This window comes from Triticum dicoccoides, chromosome 1B, assembly GCF_002162155.2.
Source record: "Triticum dicoccoides isolate Atlit2015 ecotype Zavitan chromosome 1B, WEW_v2.0, whole genome shotgun sequence".
Lineage (NCBI taxonomy): Eukaryota > Viridiplantae > Streptophyta > Magnoliopsida > Poales > Poaceae > Triticum > Triticum dicoccoides.
The window spans coordinates 688,318,274-688,337,807 of NC_041381.1; the positions used below are offsets into that span (position 1 = coordinate 688,318,274).

Genomic DNA, 19,534 nt, shown 5'->3' on the forward strand with positions numbered 1-19,534 from the left:
GATGTATATGTATTGCCATGTCGACCGGGTTTGCAAATTACCTTGGATGGAGATGATCGCAAAAGCAAATCTTGTTGCTTCGATGAGGCAAACAACTTTCATGTTGACGAGTTTTTGATTTGAGGCCATCTTGAGGGCCAAATTGCTCATGCCGCACCCAAGACAAATATCATTATATGTTTGGGTCGGGCACCCAAATTTTGGTCATAGAAAGCATCGGGCTGAACTGCTTTTGCTTTAAAAGTTGCATACGATTTTGAATGGGAATGACTCAAAAATGTAATTTTGTTTGTTTCGATGAGATGAAAAACTTTTATGTTGAGTACTTCCGTTTTTTTTTGTCATGCCAAACTCTGATAGAACAACATCAGGCAGCATATGCAAAGTGTTCGAAAAACGGCATGTGCATAGTGTTCAAAAAGGCATATGCATACGGCGTGCACATGATACGGGCTCCGCGAGCCAGGGCCGCACCATCTCTGATCAACAAACAAGAAACTGCAACACATCAAGACTGCACCGATAATGAATCTAGATCGACCATCTGGATCCTGCATCATACCGATACCTACATAGATCTCATTTGAAAACTGGCATATCATAACTTGGGAAAATACATTAACCTGTTTTTGAGAAATTTGAACAAGTTCACGAATTAAAAAAAATATCGTGGGATTTTATTTTTCTGGATTTTAAAAGTACGTTCAAAATAATTAAAAATCATGGAATAAAAAATTGATCACGAATTTTAGAAAATATTTACAGACTTTAATCACGAAAATTTAGGAAAAAGAAAGGGAGATAAAACCAACCTTTTTCATTTTTAGGCGAGAGAGAAAAAAACCAAGTACTTTTTTCGTTTTGAGTTGACAGAAAAGAAAAACTAACTTGACTTAAAGGGAGTGGCGTTCTTCCCGTGGGCTGGGCCTGGCCTGCTAGCGGGGCGGCGGGCCACGCTCGTTCGTTGGATGACGATGGATAAAAGAAAGAGAAGAAACCCGAAGAAGAAATAAAGGAAGGCAATTTGGTTCCCCATCGGACGGATCGGAGTTGGCGAGCGACGGAGGAACCCTAGCCTATATCAGAGAAGAGGAGGCGACTACCGATGGCGGCGCTTCGAGTCGCGGCGAGGAGGCTCGTCGGCGGTGGCCAGACGCCGGCGGTGGCTGTGGACAAGGCGCAACGCCGGCTCTTCCCGAGGCTCTCCCAGGTCGACCGGGCTAGGTCCACCACATCCTCCGCTGCTGCTGCCGCAGACACCAATCTGGCGGCGGCCAAGGTACTTTACCCCCGTCGGCTCACCAATTTCATATCTTTTTTGTGCAATTGTTTCTGCAACCTGGACTAAGATATGCTGTGCTAATAGCTCGTTCGATAATCCAACTCCATGTTTCGCCAAACAGCCAGGGCATCTCAAAATTGAATCCAGATCTTGTGTTTCCTCAAGAAAAAGGAAAAAAAAATAACAATTGTTTTCGACCTGACAAGATGCATAATCCGAGGACCGAGTAGCAAAACCCTGTTTCTAAATGCTTTGATCCATGGACCAGCTAGTACTTCTATTTTCCCGTTGCATGATCATTTATGTAGGAACTCATCTTACACTCTACTGCAATCTGCAAAGCAGGGCGGTGAAGACCGGGAGAAACTCCTGACAGAGATCCATAACATGAGAGAGGAGCTGTATGATAAGGTTTTGCACGCGCAAAGGACCTACAATATCCCTGGCAGGGCAGGCAAAAATTTCAGTCGGCTGCGCGAGGAGCTCGCCATGCAAGTGGATCCTAGACCCTGGGACACCACATGGTATGTATGATCATCTTCTCTTTACAAGATTTCTGTGGAGTTAACAAGTTATCTCATCTGAACCCAACCTGCAGGCGCCACACGCGATTCCTGAATGTACTTGAGCGTTGCATCGGATTTGCGGCTTTGTCCTTCAGCTCGTATGTGCTCATGGGCATGGCCGTTGGTAAGATCGTTGAATTGGATCCAGATGAAAAGCAATGGATCAAGAAGAAAAGAGGGGGAGGCACACAAGCAAAGTGAAACAAAATGATTGAGAGCCATGTTTATGAATGGCACAGGTCTAATAAAAGGTTGTTAGTGTGTTCTTACATGGACGATCATCGATCGCTTTGTATGACCGAACTAACTGGTTAATACCGAGTTGTCTAGATGTTATGCTATATCTATTTTAGTGTCTCCCTGTTCTATGTTTGTTGAAGATATAGAAATAAGGAGTTCACAGCTGCTGCTGATGTTGCAGCTTAAAGGCTGACATGTGAAAAAAGTTGAGCTAAGTAGAAGCATCTCCTGGGGAGCGTGATGAAGTGCAGCTCACACAACATTGGGATGAAGAACTGGTACAAAAATGATTGAGAGGCCATGTTTATGAACGGCACAGGTCCAATAAAAGGTTGTTAGTGTGCGAAAAGTGCTAATGGAAGCCGCATAGGCAGGCCCACACATGCAAAGCACCTGGGCATCTTACACGCATCTGGCATGAACGCACAATATCGGTCGCTGTAGAACTCCTGATCTATGCGTGTGGAGACTTTACGTACCTGTGCATGCATGCTGTGGACGATTGTTGGCTAGCGGCATTTCCCACGTTTCAAAAACATAGATGATGTTGCAAAATTCTAAGACTTGCGATGTGTGAAACTATCCGACACGTGGTTGGCTCTTGATGTGATGAATCATGAGGCGTAAATCGGCCGGATGATTCTAATCATTTCCCATAAGGGTATATGAGCGGTGGCGTAGCCAACGGTAGGCCGGTCGGGCAATGGCACACCCAGAAGTTTTTGACTTCTATAAACACCTAATCGGCCCATCATCTGATGTGAGCAGCCCAGAAAACATCCAGGCGGCTCCGCATGAGAGGAGACCTAGACCAGGCCCACAAAGGCTATATCTCTGCTGAAGCATCTAAAGTAATGAGTCGACCCATTAGCTTATACCGAAAACAAATAAAGTAGAGAAAAGGGTGGTGCGTGGGTATCAAACCCAGGATCGTTCAGTTGCAGCGCACTGCCGCTAGCTACGGCACAATCGTTAGTATGTCACGACCTAGTTGAAGAATAAAGAGCCGGTCTTTCATTTTTTTTGTTTTTATCGATTTTTCTTCGTTTCTTTCTCCATTCTTACTAATTTTTTCTTGGTTTTCTTTGTTTCTTTTCTGTTTTTCACAACCTTTTCTATTCTTTTGTTTTTATTCATTTTCTTTGGTTTTGTTTTTTTTCTTTTGTCATTTTTCATTGGTTTTCTTTTATTTTCTCTTGGGTTTTCATTGTTTTTCTAAACACATTTTTGGTATATATCTAAAGTATTCTTCTAATACATGTTTAATAATTTTCAAATACAAGATTAAAAAATTTATATCCACATTTAACATTTTTTAAATGCTTGATTAACATTTTTCAAATACAAGATTAACATTTTTTTTGAATGCATGATCAACTTTTTCCTGTAAAAACGTTGTTTTTCAAATACGAGCTTAACATTTTTAATACACAGTCAATATTTTTTCTATACACACTTAACTTTTTTTCAAATGCTTGATTAACATTTTTTAAATACATTTTTATAATTTTTTTCTATACATGGTCAACTGTTTTTCTATACATGTTTAACATTTTTCAAATGCTTAATCACATTTTTTGAAGATATGGTCAATATTTTCTGAGTAGAATATTTTTTTCAAATGTTTGGATTGTCATTTTTTAAATACATTTTTCTTTATACATGTGAAACATTTTCTGCATATGCATTTAACAATTTTCAAATGCTTGGTTAACAACTTTTTCCAAAAAAATTACGTAAAGGTTATTTTTAATATATTTATTTATAATATTTGGAAGTATAAGTGAAAGTGTTTTTTTGTAAAAGGCATGTGCATAGTGTTCAAAAAGGCATATGCATACGGCGTGCACATAATGCGGGCTTGCTCCGCGAGCCAAGGTCACACCATCTCTGATCGACAAAAAAGAAACCGCAACACCTCAAGGATGCACCGATAATGAATCTAGATCGACCATCTGGATCCTGCATCATACCGATACCTACATAGATTTCATTTGAAAACTAGCATATCATAACTTGGGAAAATACGTTTACCTGTTTTTGAGAAATTTGAAAAAGTTCATGAACTAAAAAATATTGTGGGATTTTCTTATTCTAAAAATACGTTCAAAATAATTTGAAACATGGAATAGAAAAATTCATGAATTTTATAAAATGTTTACAGACTTTAATCACGAAATTAAGAAAAAAAGAAAAGGAGAGAAAAACCAACTTGGCTTAAGGGGAGTGGCGTTCTGCCTGTGGGTTGGGCCTTGCTAGCGGGGCGGCGGGCCACATTCGTTCGTTGGATGACCAGAGAAGAAACCAGAAGAAGAAAAAAAGAAACGCATTTTTGGTTCCCTATCGGACGGATCGGAGTTGGCGAGCGACGGAGGAACCCTAACCTATATAAGAGAAGAAGAGCTATTTCGCAGGCAGCTTCCGATGGCGGCGCTTCGAGTAGCGGCGAGGAGGCTCGCCGGCGGTGGCCAGACGCCGGCGGTGGCTGTGGAGAAGGCGCAACGCCGGTTCTTCCCGAGGCTCTCCCAGGTCAACCGGGCTATGTCCACCACGTCCTCCGCTGCTGCTGCCGCAGACACCAATGTACTTTACCCCCGTCGGCTCACGAATTTCATATCTTTTTTGTGCGATTGTTTCTGCAGCCTGGACTAGCTTATGCTGTGCTAATAGCTCGTTCGATAATCCAACTCCATGTTTCGCCAAACAGCCAGGGCATCTCAAAATTGAATCCAGATCTTGTGTAAAAAAATAACAATTGTTTTCGACCTGACAAGATGCATAATCCGAGGACCGAGTAGCAAAACCCTGTTTCTAAATGCTTTGATCCATGGACCAGCTAGTACTACTGTTTTCCCGTTGCATGATCATTTTTGTAGGAACTCATCTTATGCTCTACTGCAATCTGCAAAGCAGGGCTGTGAAGATCGGGAGAAACTCCTGACAGAGATCCATAACATGACAGAGGAGCTGTACGACAAGGTTTCGCATGCGCAAAGGTTCTACAATATCCCTGGTAGGGAAGGCAAAAATATCAGTCGGCTGCACGAGGAGCTTGCCACGCAAGTGGGGCCTAGACCCGGCGATGACTCCTGGTATGTATGATCATCTTCTGTTTACAAGATTTTTGTGGGGTTAACAAGTTATATCTCCTCTGAACCCAATCTGCAGGCGCATGTTACGATTGATGCATACATTAACGTATTACGGTGGATTTGCGTCTTTTATATTCACCACATATGTGCTCACGAGCATGGCCATTGGTTCGATCGTTGAATTGGAGCCAGATGAAAAGCAATGGATCAAGAAGAAAAGAGGGGAGGCACGCAAGCAAGTGAAACAAAATGATTGAGAGCCATGTTTATGAATGGTAAAGGTCCAATAAAAGGTTGCTAGTGTGTTCTTGCATGAACAATCATCGATCGCTTTGTATGACCGAACTAACTGGTTAGTACCAAGTTGTCTAGATGTTATGCTATATCTATTTAGTGTCTCCCTGTTCTATGTTTGTTGAAGATATAGAAATAATGAGTTCACAGCTGCTGCTGATGTTGCTGCTTAAAGGCTGAGATGTAAAAAAAGTTGAGCTGTAGTAAAAGCATCTCCTGGAGAGCGTAATGAAGTGCAGCTAACACAACATTGGGATGGAGAACGGGTACTCCCTCCGATCCAAAATAAGTATCGTAGTTTTGAACTAAGCAACCTTAGTTCAAAACTGCGACACTTATACTATGGATCGGAGGGAGTAGTAATTTTTGTACCACCATAAAGAAATTAATAAAGTTGCTCTAGGCCAGCCTCACGTGCTAAACACCAGCATCTTGTGTCTTAATCTGATTCTTCTTTAGTGTAGCGAATTCACACTCTATGAGACAAGTTCTCTACTTGACCACTCAACCTGAAGGTCAAATATGTCAGGCACCAAACAAGTTGTGGTACCAATTGTGGGTGAGCCGCTAACATCAAAATAGATAGTAAGAAGCGATTATTATTTTTCCGTAATTCTGAGTATGCACAAGTGACTGGTCTGACGGCCATCCAAGCTGCATTTGAACGCCGCCCGTGATGACGCTGTAATCGTCGCTGACTGTGCAGGTTGCTTCCAGACCGGGGGCACTAAGGTGGCTGTGACACGGATGGCCACAAAACGGCTGGAGAATTTGATGGATCCACTCGAATTACTCAAGAACAGGGAAATTTCATAGTTATTGAAGATAGAATCTGGTAGATCGCAAGGACGGAGACCCCGTCTTGCAGTACGGTATCTAGGGTTCTATCTAGCTAATGGAATATTCGATATTACAACTTGCCCGACTCACGCCTCTGCAGCTGCTTTAAGCTACAGTTCAGCTCACCGCGGCAAGACGATAAACAGTGTTTAACGCTTAGAAAACAGTAACTGGGGTTTTAAACCCAGGTGAAGCGGTGAGGAGTCCATCTGAGCCGTTGAACATGTGATGTAGGGTGGAACCCTAGGTGGACGATCTTTCACGTTTGGAGGGGATCCTACGGGGATTCACGAAGAACGCGCGGAAGAACACGAGGAAATCACGGGGAGGAACGAGGGAAAACACTCAACCAACAAGGAATCGGTCACACAAGTGCTAGATCAAAGAACACAAAGAGATACACGAGATCCAAAGTCAACAAAGGTAAGGATACAAAGGTAACCGATCTTCTCCGTGAGGAGGTCTTGAATCCACAAGGGGGTCTTCCCACGAGGGGGTCTTGAATCCAATAGGATCTTCTCCGAAGAGGCCGCGGTCTCTCACGAGGAGGAGATCCGATGGATGAGCGAAACTCTATCTCTAACTTGAGCTAAATCAACGCTAACCCTAACTAGGAGGAGGGGGTGGTCTATTTATAGTCTAAGCCACGAAGGGGCAAGTGGGAAAGGGTTACATGGGCTTCGGCCCGAGTCTTTGCACGCAGGCAGGCCGGAAGTTCCGGGCAGGGCCGGAAGTTCCGGGCAGGTTCCGGCCGGGTTCCGGGCTAACCAGAGTGTTGGCATGCTCGGGGCTGGTCTGGACTCCGGGGGCCGGAGGTTCCGGGCAGGCCGGAAGGTCCGGGCTTTCCAGAAGCTTGTCCCTGCTTCTTCTTCCTTCTCCTCTTCCATGCTTGGCCTTGGTCCTTGGATCCTCCATGGTCGTCTCGGTTGTACCTGAGTGTATGCAAGGTCCATGCATGAGGTAGTAGCCATGTCTCACATGTGGAAAGTGACGGTTCGAAGAGGAGTGAGTTCACCTTGTGCCCTATGGCGTATGGTCGAGGTCTCGTCATATGTCCTCTTGGGGCTTGGAGAGTAGTCGGAGTGTACATGGGGATGAACATGGGATGCTCCGCATCATATCCCCTTCCTTGGGAAAGATCCGACCTCGAATCGTGATCCTCATCACCATGAAAACGGTTGTCGTGGACGGACTTGTAGTTGGACGGAGTTGAAGGCATGACGCAATCAAAGTACTCCAAGGTGTCTCCGGTATGTGGTACATGCAAAATGAACAAACACAAGCGACACTCGGAAATACAATGGTTAGCACACACAAAGTGTCCATCATGTAAGAATGAGTCCGTGCAACAAGATTGTTCGTGAAAAAGCACCTGAAGCTTATCAAGATGATATAGAATGATATGCAAAGCATTCATGGGATCAAAATCATTCATTGTGCACACAAATGTGTTGTGAATATGATCAAGGCAACCACGATGGAAAATGATGTCATAGTGAGACGGTTTATCAATAGCATGAATATGGCAATGGATGCTCAATATGATTATGTTATCATGCAATTGATGGTAGGCAATGTGATCATTATGTATGAATATGCCATCAAGAAAGATCACAACAAATTTGCTAAGGAAATGCACAAGCTCATATATCATGGATGACATAGAAATACAAGATGCACCAAGGCAATCATAATGCAAGTCAATCCATGTATAAAGTGTAAACTTGTTATGGGAGTTGTTTTACCATGGCTCAATGTCGTGGTAGAAATGGTGGTTCGTTGGTGAATCCACTAAGTCTGAGCACTCCTCAACTTGAAGGTCCATAGGGTCCATCTCCAATGCCGGTCCTCCATCCAATAGATGTACCATGTAGACAACAAGAAGGAAACAACAATGAAAGAATGGCCCGTCCAATATGCGTACTTGAGGATGGCTCAAAGGGAAGGAGGTCACCTTTAGGAGTTTCTCAAGGATGATGGAGTTGTGCATCTTGTATGCCTTCACATAACCAAAATGTCTTTTTATGGTACCGCCTTGTGAATCCTTCAAAATGAAAGAACATGACAAACACTCGGAAAAACAAATGAGGTTAGTGCAAATGCAAGACCTATCATTCGAGGGGAGAGATACCCAACAAGTGTTTTCGTCATTCTTATCATAAGAAAGAACAAGGTGTGGTATGGTATGAAAGCATATGATGCAACTACAACCAAAGACAATAGGCTCAAGTAAGCAAGCATGCATCACAAGTAATATGTCCAAGTCTCCATGATCAATAAGCATAGCAAGTTGGCACTCAACACAAGGTGATATGAGAGATGCAACTAATGGAGACAAGAGACAATGATCAAGACAAATCAAGTGAGAGGCATGAACAAATATGTCATCAACCCAAGAAAGCGAGTAATAGTGGAATATGGGTGATGCAAAATAGCAAGCAATCATAGCGATCAAGTCAAGCATGTCATGTGTGCAAATAGTGGGCATACAAAATGCACAAGACATTTCACAAGCATAAGGGCAAGATATGAGCAAAGTAGCATCAATAGCATGGGGCACATGATAAACATGGCAATAGCAACAAGGATCTCCACCAAGCATGCAAATACACATAGGAGTAGCATAATGGTGAATCATGGGTAGATGCAAGCAAGGGTCACAATGGCATGGCAAAGGCATAGAAGCAAGCATAGCATGCAAAGTGAACACGGTAAAATGAGCATAAGGTGAGAAGTGGTAAATAGCCCATAGTCATTTGAGAGCCAAGTAAAAGAGATGCGCGTAGTCCTTGCGCGAACGGTGGTAAGGATAGTCCATGGGATCCCAAGTCATCGTTGCTCTCAAGAGCTCGTTTCATCAACTCTTGGGATTGAGAGGTTGACGAGTATACATGAGTACCTACACAAAACAAAGACAAAGGAAAAATTGTGTGTGCATGGTATATGTACACATCATCCATCATGATGCGCACATGCATGTGTCGGTTAGCACAAAATATCCAATGCTCAAATAAATGGGATGCGTGATATAGAAACATGTCTTCCATTATGATAGGTTTGTTGTTATGCATGGCATAATGGAGACTCAAATTGTGTAATGCATCATGAGAAATATCTAGAGCATTGTTATTCATGGAATGCATATGGTGCAAGCAATCATGGAAATCATGCAAAGTATGAAATGCATCAAGATCTCCTAATATGTATGAGGAAACTATGGGGGTCTCCTCATGAGTATGAGTAGAAACATCACGTGGAGAATATTGACAACATCCAAAACAATGCATATTTGGAACAATGTGATCATGGCATGACATAGTAGATGAATTGCGCAAATCATGTAAAGGAAGCATGGCAATATCATCACATGAAAAACAAAAGCCAATGACCATCATCTTGTCATCTATGCCATAAGTGCAAATGGGATTGATTTTAATGGGGCATGCATAGTCATTGTGTTGAGATTGTAATGATGCAATATGGGAGATCTCACTCATAGCATATGACAAGTTCAATGGATTGTCAAACATGAAGTGACCAATAGACTTTCCATAAGATATCCTATGAAGCATAGCATCACAACTAGGCAACTCAACATGCTCATCATCATATTCATCATAAATAGGTAAGTCAAGGCATGAAGAAGTTTCACTAGCATGAAGCATGGTAATAGATGGGTCAACATCATGGGAGCAATCGATGTCAAGATGGTCCACTAGTGGGACAAGAGAAGTACCATCACCTATGTTACCTTTGGAGCATCGCTCATGTGTTATAGGTGAGGTGTTGAAGATCAAGTCGTGGTCATCGTCATCTTGATGGAACCATGTGGGGGGTGCATCATTGTCCACCATGGCCATCATCGTCTCCATTGAAGGGATGGACTCGTCGAGGATAGGCGTGTCATCATGTAGGAGACCTAGCACCAAAGAAGAAAACACACTAGGAGTAGACGTTAAGTCGTTAGGAATCATAGTGGCCTCACATGCCGTGTCAACTACCTCACTCTCTAAGTGTTGTGGCTCACTCACTCCCTCAAGGATGCTCTCACTCATATGGTTGGTGGAGTCACTCAAATGGCTCTCAACCTCACATAGGATGTGTGGCATGATCTCATATGTGGGTGTCGGAGAGATGTAGGTGCAAATGTCTCCATGTGCGGTCTCGTAGCTTGACTCGGAGTATGAGTCCAATATGGGCGCCGTCTTCATGTTGTTGAAGAGGTTCGCGCTCGTCGCCGTGGTCGAAGGGGATGGCCCTTGCTCGACCGTCTTGTCACCGTCTTGGTGTTGGAGGCCCATATGATGTGGCACCTCGTAGCTCGTCTCCATGACCGAAGGGAGTTTCCCATGCTCGGCCATCTTCCTTGAGGGGCTTTCAAAGATGGAAGTGCCGCCCTCACTCGTAGGTAGTCGCCTTGGACTTGATGAAGTCGATGTAGGCGTACACGTGGAAAGTAGGCGAAGATGTCGTACGTCCAAAGGCGAAGATGCCTTGATAGCACTTGGCGAAGATGCCGAAGTGGTTGATGTAGCCGTAGCGCCGTCTTGGTGGTGGTCATCTCGCAGTCTTCTCTTGTGCTTATGAAGCTTGGACTTGGCGTGAAGTAGGGCTTGTTGGTACTTGTGCATTTGCGCTTGTGGAGCATCTTCATGATGATGATGTCGTTGTCGTGCTTGAGCTCGTAGTAGATGTCGTTCGTCGTCGTCGTGCACATGATGCTTGGAGGTGACTTGCCCTTCATGACGATGTGGATCACGAACGTGATGATGGTCACCATGTAGATGTGGACGAGGACGATTTGCACTTGCATCTTTTTCGCGCTCCGAAGACTTGTGGCTTGAATGTCGCCGCCTTGAACATGATGAAGGGGAAGTAGACTTGATCAAGGCTCTAATCTCCTCCATCCTTGCATCTTGCTCCTCTTTATGTGCGGCAAGCTTCTTATCGATGTAGTCCCTTCTCCTTGCTTCTGAGTCACGAATGTCGATGGAGATGTTCGCGATGCGCTCTCGCAATCTTGATTGTGCGCCTTGCACTTGTCGTTGTAGATCGAAGATAGACGCTTTGGTGATGTAGTTGTTCACGCCGTCGTTGTTGTCGTAGACCGGAAATAAAATGCCTTGCCTATCCATCACAAGACTCGAGCAAATATGAGTGGGAGAAATAGAAGAACTTATACCAATGTACCTTGACCGATGTTGACAATGAATCAAGTTCACTCAAATGCGGACAATGAAATAGCACTTTTGGTACCAATTCTTGTCGGTTCTCACACCTACACAAGTAAAGCTTATGGAGGAGCTCGGTGAGGATAGTGGCACAAAAATTTAATGCAAAATGTTAGCAAGAGTCAATAATGTTGAAAGAGATTCACAAATTCGCAAGTGAAACAAGTAGACCAATAGCAATATGTGGCACACGGAAACACACCCACGGATAGATAAATGGGGTCGTGCAACCAAGGAATGAGCACAAAATGTGGAATCCACGGAAAACGCTCATGTTGCACAACTCAAGAGAGACGCTAGCACGATTGCTCAATAGGCAGATACGACACTTGTGCACAACCTATAAGATGCAAAATGTAGCAACTTTTATCCCAAGTATGCTATGTATGTATGGTTCCCGGTGTTTGATCCAAGATGATTGGATATGGCAATCTTATATGCAATGTGGTATGATGCTATGGCACTTGCTTACAAGCTTCTTTGCTCTCTCTTTTTCTTTTGCTTAAAAGCTTTATTTTTTTTTCTCTATGGACACTTTTGCACAATGCACAAACGAAGATAGCAATTGTGTATATGCGGGAACAAACTTGTGACACACGATATGATACCAAGATATGCACCACGATGATATGGTATGTATGCTATGGGAAGTATGATCACTAATGTGCACAAGTAACGTTGCCGGCAATACTCAAATGGCTAGTCTCGATAGGCAAGTAACGCAAAATGGGCTAGGGGTTAACAATGCAAAGGCAAGGGGAATATACAAAGGAGGGATACCACGATACCAAGATGATATGGAGGTTACCGTCCGGCGATGATGAGTGGCGGTGTTCTTGATGTAGAAACCAAGATGATGGAGTATCGTCCCTAAGTAGCCGAAACACCTTAGGAAACGGAAAAACCGCGAACTCAAAATCTCAAATGTCAAATGTCAAAATGGTGGTAGCGGGAATGCGGTGGTGGTTTGCACTTGGCAAAACGGAAGTGGGATGATGGGCTATACACGTGTCGGAGTTGAAGTTGCCGTCCCTAAGTAGCCGATACACCTTAGGAGACACAAGCCACAACTCAAACAAAATTGGGTTAAGTTGGGGTGGAAGTGTATGGTGGGTAAGCCTATGCGGAAATGGTGGTGGTGGTTGATGAAGAAGCAATCGTCCCTAAGTAGCCGAAACACCTTAGGAGACTCGAATCACTACTCAAGCAACCACTAATAGTAAGGGCTAGGTTGAGCTTGTTTGAGTTGATCAAGATGGGTTAGGTTGCGGAAGTCGGTGGTGGCTATGCGGATGATATGGTGGAGGGCCTAGGCAAACTTGCCAATTTTCCGAAAATTTGATGGTTTCAAATGGTGGTGAAACCAATGTGAGGACCTCGGGCACGTTGATAGCTTCAAAACGAGCCAAAGAACACTCAAATCGGAGTTCGGAGCGAAAAGTTATGATGAAAAAGGTGAAAGAGGCCGATGCTGAAATTCTGTGCAATGTCTCTGGTTAGGCCGGAAGTTCTGGGCCTAGGGCCGGAAGTTCCGGGCTCTGGAAGTTCCGGGGGTCGCGGAAAAAGTGTCGGGGACTTTGGGTAAACTCTCTATTTAGCCCGGAAGTTCCGGGTAAGGACGGAAGTTTCGGGGGACGGAAGTTTCGGGTGAGGCCGGAAGTTCCGGGGGTCGTGGAATTTCTTCTGGGACGAACCCTAAATTCCAGATCTGAGAACGGGGGCGGAAAAACTCGATTTCCAAGGTCAAAATTGGAGAGATTTCGTGGATGGAAATGGGGGAAAAGAAGGGGAATGCTAGATCCACTTGAAACCAAGCAAATCCATGGATCAAAATCAACAAAACATCATCAAAACCAACAAATCACAAAAAAATTTGGGGGCTATTTTTGGTGGGGATTTTCGGATTTAGGACGAAATCAACAAAATCAAGCTAGAAAAAGAGGGGTAGGGGCTCCAAAAACGTGATCAACGTGGCTCATGATAGCAAGATGATGTAGGGTGGAACCCTAGGTGGACGATCTTTCATGTTTGCAGGGGATCCTACGGGGATTCACGAAGAACGCGCGGAAGAACACGAGGAAATCACGGGGAGGAACGAGGGAAAACACTCAACCAACAAGGAATCGGTCACACAAGTGCTAGATCAAAGAACACAAAGAGATACACGAGATCCAAAGTCAACAAAGGTAAGGATACAAAGGTAACCGATCTTCTCCGTGAGGAGGTCTTGAATCCACAAGGGGATCTTCCCACGAGGGGGTCTTGGATCCAATAGGATCTTCTTCGAAGAGGCCGCGGTCTCTCACGAGGAGGAGATCCGATGGATGAGCGAAGCTCTATCTCTAACTTGAGCTAAATCAACGCTAACCCTAACTAGGAGGAGGGGTGGTCTATTTATAGTCTAAGCCACAAAGGGGTAAGTGGGAAAGGGTTACATGGGCTTCGGCCCGAGTCTTTGCACGCAGGCAGGCCGGAAGTTCCGGGCAGGGCCGGAAGTTCCGGGCTCCGGAAGTTCCGGGCAGGTTCCGGCCGGGTTCCGGGCTAACCAGAGTGTTGGCATGCTCGGGGCTGGTCTGGACTCCGGGGGGCGGAGGTTCCGGGCAGGCCGGAAGGTCCGGGGGCCGGAAGTTCCGGGCAGGCCAGAAGGTCCGGGCTTTCCAGAAGCTTGTCCCTGCTTCTTCTTCCTTCTCCTCTTCCATGCTTGGCCTTGGTCCTTGGATCCTCCATGGTCGTCTCGGTTGTACCTGAGTGTATGCAAGGTCCATGCATGAGGTAGTAGCCATGTCTCACATGTGGAAAGTGACGGTTCGAAGAGTGAGTTCACCTTGTGCCCTATGGCGTATGGTCGAGGTCTCGTCATATGTCCTCTTGGGGCTTGGAGAGTAGTCGAAGTGTACATGGGGATGAACGTGGGATGCTCCGCATCAACATGTCTTGGGCGTTTTCTTCTCATTTGCACCGTTGGATAACTGAACTTCTGGGATGTCTGCACCATCTTCAGTAAGCTCTTGGTTCAGGTCCTGACAATGTCACCATCATGACGACCGCCTTGTCCTCGAGGCGAAAAAGTTTATGACCAGGGAATGTCTTATTTAGGAAGGCAAAAAAGGATGAACGAAATAAATGTATTGTCAATTCATTTCATGAACCTGCTTCACCCAATTGTCTCAAGTATTGACTAACATGTTCCCATGTGGTTTTTTGCCCTCTCCACTGAACTTCCGAATAAGGCTTTTGATAAAATCGGTTCCTCGGTAACTCACTTCCATAATTTTACCGAAACATCTTATCCATCCCCTCCCTAAGATTCCCCTACCTAAGATTAGCTACAACATTGTCCAAAGTGGATGATGTCGCTTGCATTGATGTCATAGGAGGAATATGATTTTTTTGCATCGAATCTGGGAGCTTTATTAACTGATAATCATGGTGTTACAATCCATCCGTAGGCAGGAATGGAGGAAATCAGGGCTCACATCGAGCCAACTCTCCGTCCACTCTATTGTGCTGGCTAATCTTGCACAAAGGTGAGCCGGAGTATTAATCTCCCTACTGACATGGTTAACAGAGAAAGAAGCAAAACTAGCACTAATCTCCTCTAACTCGGTTAAGATAGGCGCTGCAACAGACCTAGAATTGCCGCGCGACTTCCAGAGGTTAACCAGGTCCTGACAGTCAACCTCCATAATCACATGTGAGAATCCACGAAGCTGAGCAAAAATCATCCCTTCCCGCAGAGCGAGAAGCTCCGCGATGAACGGATCAGTCACGCCATGGAGTGGTTTACTCCAAGCTCCCAGGAAAGCGATGTGTGATCGGGCTACACCACCGGCTCCCCCCTTCATGTCCTCAAAATTTACCGCACCATCGGTATTGATCGTGATCCATCCTGCTTCCGGTGGTCGCCACCGGCTTGCCGGCTGAATCTTCTGTTTGGCGGGAAACTCCATAATCGCCAGAGTCTCATGAACCCACTTCAGCGCTTGTGCCGGATCGTAACCCTCGCGATCATGTATCCAGCAGTTGCGAGACGACCAAATACTGTGCATTATTGTAATGATCTTGCTTCGGTCCTCCTGTCGGAACATCTGGTCTAGTAAGATATCACGAGCCCATGTGTGTGGATGCAGTTGTGGAAGACGTCTCTCTCGAGATGCAATCCAAAATTTCTTTGCATGCGTGCATTGTATCAATGCGTGCTGCATATCTTCGTTCATCGCCTTGCATATGTTGCACAAACCAGTAGTTTTAGTGTGGCGATATTGCAAATTGACAGAATCTGGGAGTATCCCACGGAGTACTCGCCACCAGAAGACTCGGACCTTGGGGATGACATTGAGCTTCCATAAGGCTGTCCACAACTATTTGTTTGATGATGATGCTTCGGTAATTGTCCCTTCCTCTAAAGAGTTAAGCTCGTTGCGAGTCACAAGAGTACGATGCGCTGATTTCACAGAGTAGATCCCTGATTTCTCCCAGGCCCAAGCCAAAGTGTCCTCACCGCCAGCCGGGTTTAGCGGGATATTCAGAATGGCTTCCACATCCGGCTGCAGAAAATTTTGGCGTACCAGCTGTTCATTCCAGTTTCCAGTATACTCGTCAATAAGCTCAGAAACTGTGAGTAGGGGCGCCGATCCCAAGCGTCCCCTGGGCTTCAGTGTGGGCGTGTTGGGTATATAGGAGGAATATGGTTACTAGTTGCAGGTGTAACATGTGGTGTGTATGTCAAACCATAATCCGACAACAAGCAAATCATGCCTGCATTGTTAGGTAGTGTTTGGTTTGGCATTGACATCGAACTTGGCACACTCATGATAGGACTAATAGGTGTAGCCACATTTTGGTTTGTTTGGCTAGGATAAAATTCAATAACGCGGGAGATGTAGATGAAGTCATATTAGGGTTTTCTACGCTAGCAGGCGCACCAACATTACCACTATATGATTGAGATGTATTTTTTTAGCATCGATATTTTTTATGTAAGATTCATACTTAAGATCACAATTCTGAGTAATGGGACTAATAATTTCAACTACTTGCCTGGGAAAGAAGGCACTACTCGTCATAGGACATGATGGATGGTGATGACTCTTGACCATTAGTCCCAGGGCGTCGCCCAAAAATATTGTTCACACATGAACACATCACATTGTATCCCCGATGTCGAGCATGATAGGCAAGACAACGTCACTAGAGGAGTCTTGCTGGGAGCGCAATTCACAAGACATGCCGATGAGAACTTTTTGAAACCCCAAACCCCACACACCCGAGAGGGACCCCGACGTCTATGGACTGCCCCAGGTTGGTCCAACTGCCTCTAGAGCCTCGGAATTCGCCGCTCTCCAACACGAAGAATGAGGGAGAGACAAAACGTAGATGACAAAATGAGTAGATGCGTTTGCGATTGTGAGCTGTTATTCAATTGGTCATCGCCTCTATATGAGGCGGCTGGACTTTCCGCTCAAGGAAAGTACTCCAATATGGGTCCAGATCTCTAAACCTACCTTAATTCGAACAAGTGGGTGTGAAATTTTGCGTAGGTAAAAAATCTGCCACTTTGTATTGGTTGTGGAGATTACGCTTGAGCTCATATTGAGATTATTCAAAAACAAAGTCGGTCGCGTCGACGAGGCGAAGAACTTTCATGTTGAACACTTTCCTGTTTGAAGTTGTCCTGAAATCGATATCTGCCTTGCTATACAAACATATGCCTCCAGGATTTATATGTATTTCCTTGTTGACCGAGTTTGCAATTTACCTCAGATCATCCCGGAGTCGGATCGAGATGATCGCGAAAGCAAATCTCGTTGTTTCGGTGAGGCAAACAATTTTCATGTTAGCGAGCTTTTGATTTGAGGCCCTCTTGAGGGCCAAATCGCTCATGGCTCACCCAAGACAAGTATCATTATATGTCTGGGATTGGGCGCCCAAATTTTGAATTTGTTCATTTCGATGAGATGAAGAGCTTTTATGCTGAGTGTAGTTCCTTTTCTTTGCCATGTCAAACTATGATAGCAAAACATCACACACACCGGAAGGCATATGCCTAATGTTAAAAAAAAAATGCATAAGGCATGCACATGGTACGGGCTCCATGAGCTAGGGCTGCATCATCTCTGACCGACAAACAAGAAACCTCATCACGTCAAAGACTGCACCACCGACAATGAATCTAGATCGACCATCTGGATCTTGCATCGTACCGACACCTACACAGATCTCATTTGAAAACTGGCATATCATAACTTGGGAAAACACGTTTACCTGTTTTTGAGAATTTTGAAAAAGTTCATGAATTCAAAAAAAATGTTGTGGGATTTTAAATTTATTTATGGATTTTTAAAATACTTCCACCATAATTAAAAAAAGAAATAAAGGAAGGCATTTTGGTTCCCCATCGGACGGATCGGAGTTGGCGAGCGGCGGAGGAAACCCTAGCCTACATCAGAGAAGAAGACCAGGTGCGCGCCCCGAATTCCTCTCGCCGATCCCGCGATTCGGAAGCCAGGCGTGGGGGAGGGTCGTGATTCGGCGACGGGCTGCCCCTGATCCGTGCTATTTCGCAGGCGGCTACCGATGGCGGCGCTTCGAGTCGCGGCGAGGAGGCTCGTCGGCGGCGGCCAGACGCCGGCGGTGGCTGTGGACAAGGCGCAGCGCCGGCTCTTCCCGAGGCTCTCCCAGGTCGGCCGGGCTAGGTCCACCACATCCTCCGCCAAACTCCACCACATCCTTATGCTGTGCTAATAGCTCGTTCGATAATCCAACTCCATGTTTCGCCAAACAGCCAGGGCATCTCAAAATTGAATCCAGATCTTGTGTTTCCTCAAGAAAAATGAAAAAAATAACAATTGTTTTCGACCTGGCAAGATGCACAATCAATCAGAGGACCGAATAGCAAAACCCTGTTTCTAAATTCTTTGATCCATGGACCAGCCAGTACTACTATTTTTCCATTGCATGATCATTTATATAGGAACTCATCTTATGCTCTACTGCAGTCTGCAAAGCAGGGCTGTGAAGATCGGGAGAAACTCATGAGAGAGATCCATAACATGAGAGAGGAGCTGTATGACAAGGTTTCGTACGCGGAAAGGACCTACAGTATCCCTGGCAGGGCAGGCAAACATATCAATCGGCTGCGTGAGGAGCTCGCCGTGCAAGTGGATCCTAGACCCGGGGACAGCACATGGTATGCATAATCATCTTCTATTTACAAGATTTTTGTGGGGTTAACAAGTTATCTCATCTGAACCCAACCTGTAGGCGCAAGATGCGAGTGCTAGATCCACTTGATCGTTGCATGGTATTTGCGACTTTGACCTTCAGCTTGTATGTGCTCATGTGCATGGCCGCTGGTAGGATCGTTGAATTGGATCCAGATGAAAAGCAATGGATCCAGAAGAAAAGAGGGGAGGCGCGCAAGCAAAGTGAAACAAAATGATTGAGGGCCATGTTTATGAAGGGCACAGGTCCAATAAATGGTTGTTACTGTGTTCTTACATGGACGATCATCGATCGCTTTGTATGACCGATCTAGCTGGTTGGTACCAAGTTGTCTAGATGTTATGATATATCTATTTTAGTGTCTCCCGTTTCTATGTTTGTTGAAGATACTGAAATAAGGAGTTCACAGCTCCTGCTGATGTTGCTGCTTAAAGGCTGACATGTAAAAAAAGTTAAGCTGTAGTAGAAGCATCTTCTGGGGAGCATGATGAAATGCAGCTCACACAACATTCAACATTGGGATGGAGAACCGGTACTCCCTACGGTCCAAAATAAGTGTGGCAGTTTTGAACTAAGCAACCTTATTTCAAAACTGCGACACTTATACCATGGATCGGAGGGAGTAGTTGTTTTTGCGCCACCATAAAGAAATTAATAAAGTTGCTCTAGGCCAGCCTCACGTGCTAAACAGCAGCATCTTGTGTCTTAATCTGATTCTGCTTTAGTGTAGCGATTTCGCAATTCACACTCTATGAGACAAGTTCT

The 19,534-nt window shown here is 44.9% G+C and overlaps 1 protein-coding gene across 4 annotated transcripts; it reads left to right on the top strand.

The window, feature by feature from the left end:
- Nucleotides 1-1,013: 1,013 nt before the first annotated feature.
- LOC119349705 lies at nucleotides 1,014-19,269 on the top strand. Of its 4 annotated transcripts, XM_037617792.1 has the most exons (4): nucleotides 17,912-18,006; nucleotides 18,112-18,226; nucleotides 18,544-18,734; nucleotides 18,809-19,269. In XM_037617792.1, the coding sequence occupies exons 2-4, from the start codon at nucleotides 18,122-18,124 to the stop codon at nucleotides 18,984-18,986; spliced, it is 474 nt and encodes a 157-aa protein (XP_037473689.1). In that variant the 5' UTR covers nucleotides 17,912-18,006; nucleotides 18,112-18,121; the 3' UTR covers nucleotides 18,987-19,269. The 4 variants fall into 4 exon arrangements, with proteins under 4 accessions (XP_037473687.1, XP_037473686.1, XP_037473688.1 ...); XM_037617790.1 differs by lacking the exons at nucleotides 17,912-18,006; nucleotides 18,112-18,226; nucleotides 18,544-18,734; nucleotides 18,809-19,269 and adding exons at nucleotides 1,014-1,279; nucleotides 5,002-5,180; nucleotides 5,257-5,569; XM_037617789.1 differs by lacking the exons at nucleotides 17,912-18,006; nucleotides 18,112-18,226 and adding an exon at nucleotides 1,032-1,279.
- The last annotated feature ends 265 nt before the right edge of the window (nucleotides 19,270-19,534 follow it).

What these genes read in the sequence shown, in the direction of transcription:
- LOC119349705 (XM_037617789.1), top strand. Translation starts at nt 1,106, where the DNA reads ATGGCGGCGCTTCGAGTCGCGGCGAGGAGGCTCGTCGGCGGTGGCCAG. An exon ending in CCAATCTGGCGGCGGCCAAG is followed by an intron (nt 1,280 to 18,543) that starts GTACTTTACCCC and finishes GCTCTACTGCAG; the next exon opens with TCTGCAAAGCAGGGCTGTGA. An exon ending in AGACCCGGGGACAGCACATG is followed by an intron (nt 18,735 to 18,808) that starts GTATGCATAATC and finishes CCCAACCTGTAG; the next exon opens with GCGCAAGATGCGAGTGCTAG.